The following is a 12,786-nucleotide window of genomic DNA, read 5'->3' as shown; positions in this document are numbered from 1 at the left end:
CCTCATCAAAGACAACCTAGAGAGAAAGAAGAAGGTGAAGAGAACCAAGGGGATGAAACCTGAAGTCAGCAACCACCTCAACGTCGGTACCACCGTAACTTCAGCTGCCGATGCAGAAACCCAGAGAACTCTATCCCACAAGATGGCAAAGAGACGAAGGCAGCTGAACCACCAGCTGAGAACACGTCTGCTCCCGAGGCTGAGCAGGACGCTGGCCACGGAAGTTGGAATCTGCTAAGGAGTGTGTAACAACTCACCTGCTGAATCAACTAGCCCTGGAAATGGATGGTGCTGGAGCGTCAGGCCTGCACCCGGCTGTCACCGGCAGTGTGAAGCCTGGGAGGTCTGGGCCGCCATGCATAGGAGGGCCCCTGCAGTGCGCCTCCAAGTCTGGGGTGTGGGCCCGGGTGGAGCCGCCGCAGGTGCAGATCTTGGTGGTATTAGCAAATATTGAAAGGAGAGCTTTGAAGGCCGAAGTGGAGCAGGGTTCCGTGTGAACAGCAGTTGAGCGTGGGTCAGGCAGTCCGCCACGGGACGAGTCTGTCCCAGCCCCTGCCTCTCGGAGCCCCCTCGATGCTCTTAGCTGAGTGTCCCACGGGGCCTGAAGCGTCTGCTTCGAGGAAATTAGAGTGTTCAAAGCAGGCCGGCCGCCGGCACAGTGCAGCTAGGAATAATGGAGTAGGACTCCGGTTCTATTTTGTTGGTTTTCGGAAATGGGCCCATGATTAAGAGGCATGGCTGGGGGCATTCGTATTGTGCTGCTAGAGGCATCACCCCATCAGGGCAAAACACTGGAGTGTGGTCAGCAGCAATTGTGATTCCTGCTCTGCCACTGAAGTCAGAAAGGAGATGACATTGGAAAGGGGATTGAAAAACTGAGCAGAAAGTGAAGAAGCAGAGCTGCTGCAGGGGCTGGGAAAACTATGCTGTTGTCTGAAATAGAAGCAAATGCTCTGGATGTGGTTGGATTAATTTCTGGGCTTCACAACAGGTATACATAATGAGCAGGTAATAATCTGTGAGGATCTGGGTAGAGGTTTGGGGTCAGCTTCATGGGTTAGGAAAGTCAAGAAAAATAGCTTAGGAAAGGCACAAGGAATTTTCATTGATGGAAAGGGTGTCATGAAATTCTCTGTGGTGCAGGGCAAGAGTGTCCTGTGGCAAACAAGTGTGCAAAGCTGTCTTCTGGAGCTAATAAGTACAGCGGGGAATGGCCCCTTCACAGCCAGTATTACCCTGCCAGTCACCACCCCTCGTGACTTTCCAAGTAGAAGGGCACTGGGAACAGCAGCTTTGGCACAGCATTTCAGGGCTTCATGGGATTACTTATTCACTGTGTTCCTGGATCAGTTCCAGACTACCCGGCTCTGCCTCCAGTGTACAGATTCATCAAGGCTCACAATCCCCAGAGGCAAGAGAAGACTGTAGGAAGGTTATTCATATTGCAAATCACACTGTCTCCACAGGACCTGCAGGGCTCTAGGAAGACAGAACTCCTTCCTTCTACCTCCCTAACACTACTTCAGGGTGATTAAGGCAGCAGACGCACTCTGGATGGATTTCATTGCTGGGGCCATTGGAGGTAAATACATAAATTAGTGGTTGTTGATGAGAGCAGATTGCTGTGTTTGCCTCTTGTTCAGCTAAAGGGCAAAGTCTCAATAGCAGAGCTGAGAGTCTTTCAGTGGGGGCTGCTTGCTAACAGTGTATTCTTCCTTATTAACGGAAAATGTCATCGGAGCAGGTTCACAGAACTGCTGGAGAGGCAGTGCTGCAGCTTGGTCATCTGAGGTCATCTTGCAATCTCCTCTGATCTGATTGCAGCGGGACACGGTATAACTCTAATAGGAAGAGACAGACTGTAATACCTTGTGTGCTGATACAAACCAGCTCATACTGCCCGGACAGCAAACCCTCATGTGCCTGGTGTCTTGGGGACCCAGCAACCTGCTGGAATCATGGCTCTGGGGGGCTGAGGATGTGATTTGTGAGACAGGAGGGGAGGAAGCATGGCGTTGTTGCAGTGAAGAATGTCTGAATGAACGGTCTTTGCATTGTCTGAGGTTAAGATGTATTTGCAGTTGTGAGGGTGATAGCGCAGGCGTGCTACAGCAGGCTCTGATCTGGGAGAAAGTAGGTTAGCTGTATATAAAAAAAGTAACAGGAGAGAAGTGTGATTAAATTTGAGACATTTTTAGATCATGTACTGCTCAAACCCAGCTTTGTTTTAAACAACAAAGTATACCCATCAGTCTCATTTCTTTGCTGAAATCTTATAAGATTTAGTGGAGTATCCAAGATAATATATACCAATAAATAGCAAGAGAAAAGCCTTGGGGTCACCACTGACAGAAAGGCCGGGTAAATCTGCCAGGTGGCTGAGATATCCAGCCCAAGCCTGCACATCAGATCTCACTTTGAGATTTGCTGAAATTTGGCATTTTCCCTTACCAGGAGCCACTGGCACCTGTGGCACCCTGTGGCACCACTGCAGATGTGCTTGTCCTGGGAGGGCCGTGATGAGTTTTACCCTGCACCTTTTAATTGCTCATCATGCAAACTGTGCAAGTGGGGTGAGGTTTGGCATCTCAGCAGCATCTGTCTGGACCAGGAGGTGCCTGTTTCTTGCAGTGTTGGTCTTCCTGGGGTGTTGAGAGACCCTGCTTGGAAAAGACCCTTTATGGGAGAGGAGGGTATAACCAACCCTCCATGACAGCTCATTTTTCTCCTCCTCTTTCTCTCCTGTAGAGAAGGGAGCCCTGTGCTGGGGCTAGCAATGGGATGTCCATCCCATTGGATTCACCAAACCTCCTCTAAGACTTCATGGTAGAGCAGAGATGATTGCTTTTGTTGCTTGGACTACTTTGCTTTTTTGGCACAGTTTGAGATAGGCCACTTAAGGACAAACTTCTTCTGCAAGAGAAATGAAGAGCTGAAAACACAGTTTCAACATGACTGTTCACCTCAGCATTCTGCCCCAGCTCCCATGAAAAGCCGTGGTTTGTATTGTAACCCCCTGTCCAGGCACCAGCATTGGGAGCTGTCCGACCATGAAGCAGGGATCTCCCATGGGTGCCCTGGATACAGGCTCAGCCTTTGCTTGTTTTAAGACACTTTACTGACCTCACAGTGACAGAGAGCAAGATTTTCCATCCTGTAATCAATGTCCATCTCAGGGCTTTATCTAGAAGGGATAATGCAACTTCTCACTGGCTGAGAGAGGTGTGTTCTGGCAGGCTGTTCCCTGCTGGAGGCTTGCACATAGACATGTGTAAGGTACGTGTGGAGGGCTTCAGGGCCGACATCCCTACCCTCACATGGGACAGCTTCCAGGATGGGACAGCTTTTCTGCAAGAACTGGATGGATTTTGGTGCTGAGCTTGTTTCTTGATTTATGTTTGTTGGAGCTGAAGCAGTTTTCGTGTTCCTAAGGAGGCTGCAAAACCAGCTGAGGAGCATCAAGTAACTCAAGAGGCAATATAAAAAATAAGAGAATTTCTGTTTAGTAAATTACATTCTTGTAACCTTGATCTGTTTTCAGAGTGTTTTGGAGAAAGCATGGCTTAAGCACTTCTGAAAAACAGCAGAGGTGCTGCCCATTCAAATTCCATGTAATGATCCATCCTCAGGCTGCCTCAGGCAGCTGCAGATATCATGCATCTCCTCTGGGCTATGGCTTCTGTGGTCATGGGGTAAGCTCATCATCTTCAGCCCAGGAAACAGTGATCTGCTGTGACTCCAGATGGAAAAAACATGAGAGAAACATGCTTAATGACTGTGGAGACTTTCAATAACCAGAAAATGTGGCTGAATGATTTGGGAAGTAGCTCATCTGTAAGGATGTCTTTCCTGGCCAGTAAAGCTGAGCAGGAGGTTGGACTAGAGACCTCCTGAGGTCCCTTCCAACTTGAATTTTCCTATGATCCCATGTATGCTTTCTAGCCTTGCTACAGCAGCAGCCTGGGCTGTGGTAGGGGATGAGGATTGATGAATAGGGTTATTGATTTTGGAAGGGGAGGCTGAGATTCACCCAGCAGGGGTAGAGCAGCAGGGTCTGCAGCACACCTGGGCTTTTCCACAACTGTGAGGTCACAGACAGTCCAAGTGTAGATAAAATAGTCCCTCTACAGAAGGAACATGCTGTCAACTTGTTCTCACAGATAAAGCAGCTCCTGCTGACCACCACCAGGGTCATGTTACTGAATAAAACTCAGCTTGTTTAGGGGATGGGGCACTACACAAAACAAAGGTCTTCAGAAGTTGTTTTCTACTCATACACTGTATAGACAATGACCCCTGCTTCTCCCTGGGTCACTCAACCAAGGGTTTGCCAACAGCTTGGAGCTGTTGCAGCCTGGTGGGCTCTCTACAGCTTGCTCTCTAGTGATTGTCATCCCACCAGCATCCCTCCTTAGTTAAATTGCCTGGTCAGAGTGCCCTGACTTGTGAAGAGACTGTGAGTAATCCCTTTTGTACCCACACTCTGTGTGTGTGTGTAGGAGGCAACGCCACAACCTCTGCACAATACCTGGGAACGTCTCAGACAAAGCAGGCATAAAGAACAGCTCACTAAAATCAAAAAAGGTCACTCACTGGTTTTGCTATTTATTTTTGTCACAACTGATGCAGTGTTACTCAGCAGGAGTTCCATAGGAATCCTCTCCTGTATGCATGCTATACATTGCTGGCCTTCTTAGATTCTGCTGTGCAAACAGGGCATGTGTGGGTCATGCTATCTTAGTCCCAGGCTATTTATATTGTGTGACAGTGTACCCTTCTTCTTTGACCTTTGTCGGACTTGGCTGAGCTCTTCAGCTCTGGCAACTGCTTGGAGTGTTTTGGCTCCTAAGGAGTGTAGTTCATGGTAGGCTGTGTTTATTTGGAGGTTTCAGGGATTCACATCTCTGGTGGGAGCAGTAAAAAATTTACCTTTATGTCCCCCTCCCAAGTGGAGATGCTTGGTCCTTGTTGGAATCAAGTTGATTGGGAGCCCTTAGGACTGAGAAACCGTGGGAAACAATCTGTTTTGGGGCAATCTGCTACGCTGTTGTCTTTGCATTTAAATGTGTGAACAGGGCAATTTCTCCAAAGGGAGGTCAGTTCTTGTCAAACACTGACCCAAATAAGCCTTGGTACATGATCTGCATGAGCTCCTACATTCCTGAGCCAGTGCAGCAAGCCAGGACTTAGCTGTGCATGCTGCCTCCCCGTGTTGCTAGCATCCAGTCAGCCTATGGCCACTGCCTCCAAGATTCAGGAACTCTGAAACCGATGTGATGCCAAATCCTCCCAGGCGGGATGGGGTTCTTCGGACAGGGGACTGCAGCTCTGAGGTCAGCATTGTCATGTTGGCATTGACCTACATGTTGCTCTTCTCTGTCTGGCAGTGTCCATGTTTACTCTGGCCAGTGGCCAGGACAGTGCAGGTGTCCCCAGGTGACTTTGTGCATTGTCACGCTCTGCTTGGACCAAAGGTGTTCCTTCTTCAAGCCATAATACTGCCTGTGTATTCCCCCTTGCCTCTCTCTTTCATCCTTCCATCTCTTCCATCTTGGCCCATTTTTCACCTTCATTTCTGGTTAGCTGATATCAGAGTTGATAGATATTTTTTAAGAAAAAACCTCATTTTTCTGCGACTGAGATGCTGTTGGCTGTTTTCTTCCGAGTAACGCACTTTGGGATTGTCTCCTGGTGAATCACAGTAGCAGCAGCCGCTTTTCTGCAGAACACAGGAGAGCTTTCCAGAGCTCCCAGGCAGCCATGTAATCACAAGTGAACACGCCCACAGCAACTTATACATATTTAAACAGCTTGGTTTTGAAGTCTTTTTAAAGAAGCACTCAATGAGAGGCAGTTTCCAACCTGTGAGCCACCAGATATGCCCTGTACCTCTGACTGCCTGGCTCCCTGAAGGGCTCATCAAGCACTTGTATGAACTCAGTCTCTGTCTAAATAAGTCACATGGATACATCTCCATGATCCTCCAGCCTGATTTCCTCTCAAGTGACTTGGCATTAGATGTACTGGGAGGAAGTTAGCTGGTCAGCACCTTTATCACTTGCTGTGTCTGCCACCATTTATATCAGAGCTGGTGAGGTGAGGACAGGCGTGGGGATGATCTATTTGTTACTGCAACCAACAGAAATTCTTGTTGGAGCTCTTTAGCTGTCCTTACGTGACATTAAGGCAGTAACTGTCTCATAGGATTATTACATTTCCAACTCCAGTGGCTATTTTAAGTTCTTTGAGTGAGCCTGGGTGTTGAGAGAGGATTGGCAGCTTCCCCCACCCTCTGGACATGCCGTCACAGCAGCAGACGGGGAGTCACAGTCAGCTGGTGTATGGGGAGGGCTGTGGAGCCCTGGCTTTGAGCACACCCTCGCTTTCCCAAATCCTGATGTGCCCCAAGGGACAGCTGGAGGGTGGTCTCACTGCAGAGCAGTGCTGCTGGTTGTGCTGTGCCCCAGCACCACACCAGCCTGCCAGGACTCCAAGATTCCTGTGCTTTCACTCCTTACCCTGCTTTTGCAGCAGTGCTTGGCGCAGGTAGGAAATGCCCTTCAGAGGCTTAGTCCAGCATGGTGCTGTGGACCTAAATGCCTCAATAATTCCTCACCCATGTAGATGTGCTTTGCAAGCTTCAGCCAGGACATGTTAGTCCCTGGAGGCAGCAGGAGCACCTCTCCTGTCTTCAAGAGAGATTGCTGAGAACCTCTAATGTATGAGGACCACTCTTATATATATATTCTTGTGAGCGCTGTTTTTATTCCTTAATATTTCCAAGTCAAGTATGGAGAACCAAAATTGCTCCAGAGACTCACTTATGTGAGTGGGGATGCTTACACTGCACATGAGGGTGCTTGGTCATAGTCCAAAGATGCCTTACTGCCCAAGCTGAAAGGGGAAAAAATAGCAGTCCAATATCATCCCTTCAGTCTTCCTGGAGCAGTTCTATCAGTGTTTCTTGCTGTCCCATCTTGCACTGTGGTGTTATTCCTCCCTGGTAAGTTTCTCATGATGTTATGATTCCTTCTCTGAGTGTGTCTTGGTAACACAGAGGAATGTGCGTGATTTTTCTGTCATTCTTGGCTCAAACGACATTACTGGAGCTCAAGAGAGTTTTGGTGCCAAGCATGGCAGGACTCTGAAGCTGTGTTTTCTGCTATTGACCAATGCCCTTCTGTGATGCGTGAAAACTTTCTGTCGTGACGTGTTGTAACCATCTCCGACGCATTCTCTGTTTCAGGTGGCCTAAGCACAGCCGTGGGTTATCCGCTGGACACAGTGAAGGTACCTGTTGGAGCTTTATTTCTTGACTGTAGAACAAAAACAAGTAGGCCCTTTTGCTTTCCCCCTCCTTTCCAGAATACTAGTCCCATGAGAATGCTTTATCTTCATTACATCTACATATTTCACCATATTTGGTTGTGTTGTTTGTCTCCTTCAAAGAAAAATTAAATTGTTTGGTGATGCTCTTTTATGATTAATTTCTGATTTGCTGCTATGGCATTTGTTGATTTATTTTTTTTTAAAATCTGATATCTGCATTTTAAAGTTGCTCCTGTATTCCTAGGTGAGAATTCAGACTGAGAAGCATTACAAAGGGTTTTGGCACTGTGTTCAAGAAACATACAGGACAGAAAAAGTAGGTACCTCTCATCAGAATTGCTGATACTCATTGCTGATGACTTGTTTCAGGGAAGCAGAGCTGTTTCTGTCAGTTTGACGAGGGTGGGCACCATTTACACACAACCATTTGTTGGAAGAGGGTGAAATTTAGCTTTGCTGATGAGCTGTAAGATGAAAACGATGCTGCCTGGCAAACGTGCATGGTCCGGGGACAGGGAGGTGAGGCTGGACGCAGGAGCAGTTTCCCACAAGCCAGTGCTTTCAAGAAAATGCTTTTCTGTGCCATTCACTCTTAAAAGTCTTTTCTCCCCTGTTTCCCACTAGATTTGGGGATTTTACAAAGGTGTGTCTGCATCAGTCCTTGCCGTATCAGCAATTTCTTCTGTTTCCTTTGGCACATACAAGAACTTCCTCTGTACAATCTGCAAGCTGCGATACGGGGCTGCAGATGCAAAGCCATCCAAGCTGGATGTTTCCCTTGCTGGAGCTGCTGCCGGTGCTGTCCGGGTAGGTAAACAGCCGTCAGGGAAAGCACAACAAGAGATCTTGTTCACAAACACAGGAGGCTAGAAAGGCTGGGAATGTTTTTGGCCCGAGAGGCCTCAGGGGAACATGCAACAAGTCTGGTGAGTTTGTTTTTGCAGGGGAGGTCATGCTTTGCCCATGCTGCCCCCTCACTGGTTGGTCAGTGGGATGGCCAAGTCCTGCTGGGCAGCTGATGATGGATTTGGTTTAGAGCATCAAAATACTTGAGAACATGCTCTTAGAATAACATGGACCTTGGCAGCAAACAGAGAACAAGGAAGAAAAAACGACTTAGGCAGTAAACTTCCCAAGTGGCTCTGATGGTGTGTTTATGTAAGAAAAGAGATAACTAAGTTGAAGCACAGGTTGGTCCTTTCCCAGTGGCCCCACAAGCCCAGCATGGTATTGCTGCTGAAATGGGCAGTGCACAATGCTGCCTTGCCAGGAGTTAAAACTCAATAGGGCACTACCAAGAACTGATGCTGCCTGGAAACATGTATGATCCTGGGATGGGGAGGTGAGGCTGAATCCAGGAGCAGTTTCCCACAAGCAGATGGATCTCTGTGAGCATCCAAAGGTGCTGTGAATGTGGTGGAGCTCACCCCATCACCCCGGTGGCATGCTGGGTCACAATCCTCTTGCAGAGCAGATGGTCAGGTTTCCAGGTGTTTCCTAGCAGTCAGTGACTCAACACAGGCTAATTTTTTTAAAGTCTTTAAGGTCTTGGTTCAAATGCATATACAAACAAGAGCCCTGATGTATGCTTCCCTATAGCTGAAGACATACCCTTTTTGTGCCCATCTGGTTTAGCAAGTAGTCACAGGTATTTAATATCTGGTGTTGATTTCTGCCTTGCCTTCCACTCTGCCCAGTGCAGCTCACACACGTGTCCTGCTGCTGCTGGGTGGAATGGCACAGGCAGAGGGGAGGAGGCTGGAACTTGCTAGAGTTTGCAGACAATATTACTGCCTGAAAATTTGGGAGACAACAAGTTTTCAGGAAGGGGATAATACACTGTTTAAATGTGAAGGGTTAAAACACCACCCTCTGATGTTACAGGTTGTGTTGACAAACCCCAGTGAAGTGGCTAAAGTTCGGATGCAGACTCAGAGAAACCCACACCCTTCTGTCACATCTCAGCCTGTTTCCAAACCAAAGTACCAAGGGTCTCTGCACTGTCTGAAGGTGATCACCAAGGAGGAAGGTTTTGGGGGTCTCTACAAGGGCTGCTCTGCATTACTCTGCAGGGATTGCTCTGCTTCTGCAGTATATTTCCTTTCCTATTCTGCTCTGTGTGACTGGCTCACACCAGCTGGGAAAAATAAACCAGGTAGGTATCGGAAAGCATCTGGCATTACCTGCAAAAATGGCTTATTTAACACCACTCTAAGAGGGAAATGGTTCTTGGCAAATATCACCCAGTACCTATAAAACCTCACCCAGACCTGATCCTCAAGCAGGGTTGCTGTGTTTGTGTTTTCTGGTGCTGCGGGGCTAGTTTTGGGCCCCAAGCATGGGTGCCAGCAGCCTCCCTGTGATGGCTTCACTGGCACAACCTTGTCTCTGAGCAGCTACTCCTCCTCCAGCAAAAGGGGTTTTTACAGCATGCTCTGCTGCCTCATATGTGGATATGAAATCCTGTTAATGCAGAAACAGGATATGTAACTAGAAATGAAACATGGACAAGCCTCCCAGGAGCCATCACAGAGCACAGATAAGGGTCAGTCCAGGACTTGAAAATAAAGTCCAGTTGCAGAACGTAAAGACATTTCAGGTTCTTAGTTGTGATTTTGCTCCAAAAAGCAACTATCCTCTTTGAGAAAAGATTGAATAGGTAACATTCAGCAAAGAGTATCTCTCTGGGAATTATAAAAATAAGTAGATCTATCTGAGTGCTCTCAGGCTGCACCACATCTAGTTTGCGTGGTGTTCAAAGTGCCATGTGTGCAAAAACGAGTATTTTGTGAGATCACTGGAAACACACAAATGCAAGAGCTGGACAAAATAACTTCTGAAAAAACATGAAAGTTACCCAAGTTCATTGACAAATCTGAGATGCTTGTAGCTACGTGAGACTCAAGTGAACTGCTCCTCCGTTCACTCTCTCCTGCAGGTTTCCTCGTTGTGCTGCTTTCTGGGGGTTTTGCTGGAGTCCTGGCCTGGGGATTAGCTACTCCCATGGATGTCATCAAATCACGGATGCAAATAGATGAATCGGACCAGCACAAGTACAAGGGCCTGATCCACTGTGTTAGGGAAAGTGTGAGAAAGGAGGGTGCAAAAGTGCTTTTCAAAGGACTGGGTTTAAACTGCATTCGTGCCTTTCCTGTGAACATGGTAGTGTTTGTAACGTATGAAGCTGTACTGAGATTTACAGATCGTTACATAAGCAAAAAATAGCTCGTTCTAGTCTTTTCAGAGGTGTATCTTGTTTGTTATTCTTTTTTGTAATACAAAATCCACAATCAACTGCTGAATTGATGGACAGCATAAGAAGCATGGACATTTCAGCACAAAGCTGATGACTGATGGCTTTGTTTCATTCCAATAGGATTACAAACTCATCAGGGAGCCTTGGATTCACATACAACCTCTCTTTTATCTCGTTAAAGTATTTAGACTGTAGCTGCTGCTTTGGCCCTTGAAACATTTGGGAATATTTATGTTCTAACAAGCTGCTTGTCTGATCAGAGGTTTTGGTAAAGTACTTAATTTCGTTTTCTACCAGCCCAGAAAATGATCCTCACGACCAAAGCAAGAGCTGGGGGGAGTTTGTGTAAGATTTAGCACTATCCAGCCTGCGCTCTTTACATGTAATGCCTGCACTGCATTCACTGAGTGACTTACATATTTGTGCTTCAGGCTGTAACTTCACTTTCCCAGCTGTAATTTTCCCAGAGTACTCTACAGTTATATCCCCTTGGCAGCAGCTGAAATATGAATGTCCTTGCTTTTCCCTGTTGCTATTTAATGAGTGGCAGGCATGGTCTGTTTACATAACCAGCTAATGGCCTCACTGCAGTGACGCCAGGCACGCCAGGCACGGTTTCCCGGCAGCCACGTGATTTTCTCCCAGAGCCCTACACAGCATCAGGCCTCTCATGGAGGCCTATGGAACAGCATCTCTCTGAGCTTGGCACAGCTTTGGAGGCAATCTGTTCTCATCCTGTAGGGAGGGTGGAAATAGATGCAAAGCCTCTTTGCTTTCTCAAAGGAAAGGCTGCTGTAAAATCTGCGCACTGGCGGGGTTAGGCAAGTTAAAGGAGAGTTGCAAAGCTATAGAGCATAATTAATTTACAGCTTTCAAAAGTGCATACTCTTCTCCCTTTAAATGATGCTGTTAGGAGCAGCCAAATGTTATTTTATCAAAGGTATATTTTGAAAGAATTTATTACTTCTTTCTCATCTTCCTATTACTTCTTTTTCATTACTTTTTCCTACTTTTCATTAACATGCCAATTGAAAAAAACAACACCCATGCTATTGCTTCAGAAGGAAAACCCCTAATCCCAGAAATACTTTAGTTTGTTCATCCTGCCTCAGGGGCCACATATATGCTTTTTCTCTCTGTTTTAATCCCTGCATGAAGACACTTGGAGTGGACTGGATCCAACCCCTCTCACATTCAGCTAAAAATGCGTTTCTTGGAGGGGAAGGGGAGTACTATATTTTAAAAGGAGTACTCATATTCAGGACCCTTCTGGTCCACAGACACTTTCATCAGTTGATGGCATGGCTTTGACTACACTGACAGTAATTTTGCAGCAGACTTGACAGCTGCCCTTGACACATAGAAAACGATCTTGTACTAGAAAGACAAATTTAAAGATTTCAGGTGCTACTACACAAGAATAAAGGGGACCTCTTCCACTCCAGACAGAGACCACTAAAAAGGTCCACAACTGTACTCCTGAAATCTAAGCCTTCAACTGGCCTTTTAAACATGTTTACAGCCTTGCTATCAGACAAGCATCATAATTCTCTCAAGTCTACCCAGCTCTTGCAGTTGGTCCAAGAGCAGAGTTAAAAGACCAGGCAGGTGCACAGTATGTCACCTTAAGGGGGAATGAAATTAAAGACCCAGCACTGAACTGGATTTTCTCTACAGTACTTATGGCCCCAGCAACCTACCACCCCTGGTTACAGCTTTGAGTGTCAGCACCAAACGTCCTTTAGTCAGAATGTCCTTACAACTGAAGATTTAATTAAGTCCTCAAGGTCTGGAAATCCTCTTAAGATAGCTCTTAAGAGTCTACTACCCTCACGTTTTTATACAAGGAACACATTTAACTGAGTGCTGTCCCAGCTGGGCAGTGATTTAACCCAGCTCTGCCTGGATGTTTGTAATCAAACTCCTTTATGCTGCTTTATTCTCAGCTGACCTTGTTCCCAGGCATTACATCCCCTGAGCAGAGCCAGTAAAAGAATGCCTGCAAAACAGACTAAACAACCACTTATTGTTAGGCAGCACAGATACCACCCATGGCCAGCCCAAGGTTTGAATGTTAACTAGCTCATCTTTCTCGATAGGCTCATGCATTCAAATGACTAAAAATGCTTCCTCCTGTGAGTGGAACTGAACAGCTGATTTTGAGACAGGAATTACAGATGAGTTGTAAATATGAGTGGGAA

At 46.8% G+C, this 12,786-nt stretch overlaps 1 protein-coding gene across 4 annotated transcripts; it reads left to right on the top strand.

Annotated features, from left to right (window-relative positions):
* Positions 1–15: 15 nt before the first annotated feature.
* Positions 16–10,572, top strand: SLC25A47 (solute carrier family 25 member 47). Of its 4 annotated transcripts, none has more exons than XM_039381107.1 (7): positions 16–241; positions 1,467–1,582; positions 7,247–7,290; positions 7,574–7,645; positions 7,954–8,136; positions 9,214–9,484; positions 10,268–10,572. In XM_039381107.1, exons 2-7 carry the CDS (start codon positions 1,555–1,557, stop codon positions 10,552–10,554), a joined length of 885 nt encoding a protein of 294 aa, XP_039237041.1. In that variant the 5' UTR covers positions 16–241; positions 1,467–1,554; the 3' UTR covers positions 10,555–10,572. The 4 variants fall into 4 exon arrangements, with proteins under 4 accessions (XP_039237041.1, XP_039237042.1, XP_039237040.1 ...); XM_039381108.1 differs by lacking the exon at positions 16–241 and adding an exon at positions 333–422; XM_039381106.1 differs by lacking the exon at positions 16–241 and adding an exon at positions 549–678.
* The last annotated feature ends 2,214 nt before the right edge of the window (positions 10,573–12,786 follow it).

This window comes from Pipra filicauda, unplaced genomic scaffold (genome assembly GCF_003945595.2).
Source record: "Pipra filicauda isolate LSUMZ 115617 unplaced genomic scaffold, ASM394559v2 scaffold212_size3012638_pilon, whole genome shotgun sequence".
NCBI classification, from domain to species: Eukaryota; Metazoa; Chordata; class Aves; order Passeriformes; family Pipridae; genus Pipra; species Pipra filicauda.
This window is presented reverse-complemented; position numbering and strand designations above follow the sequence as displayed.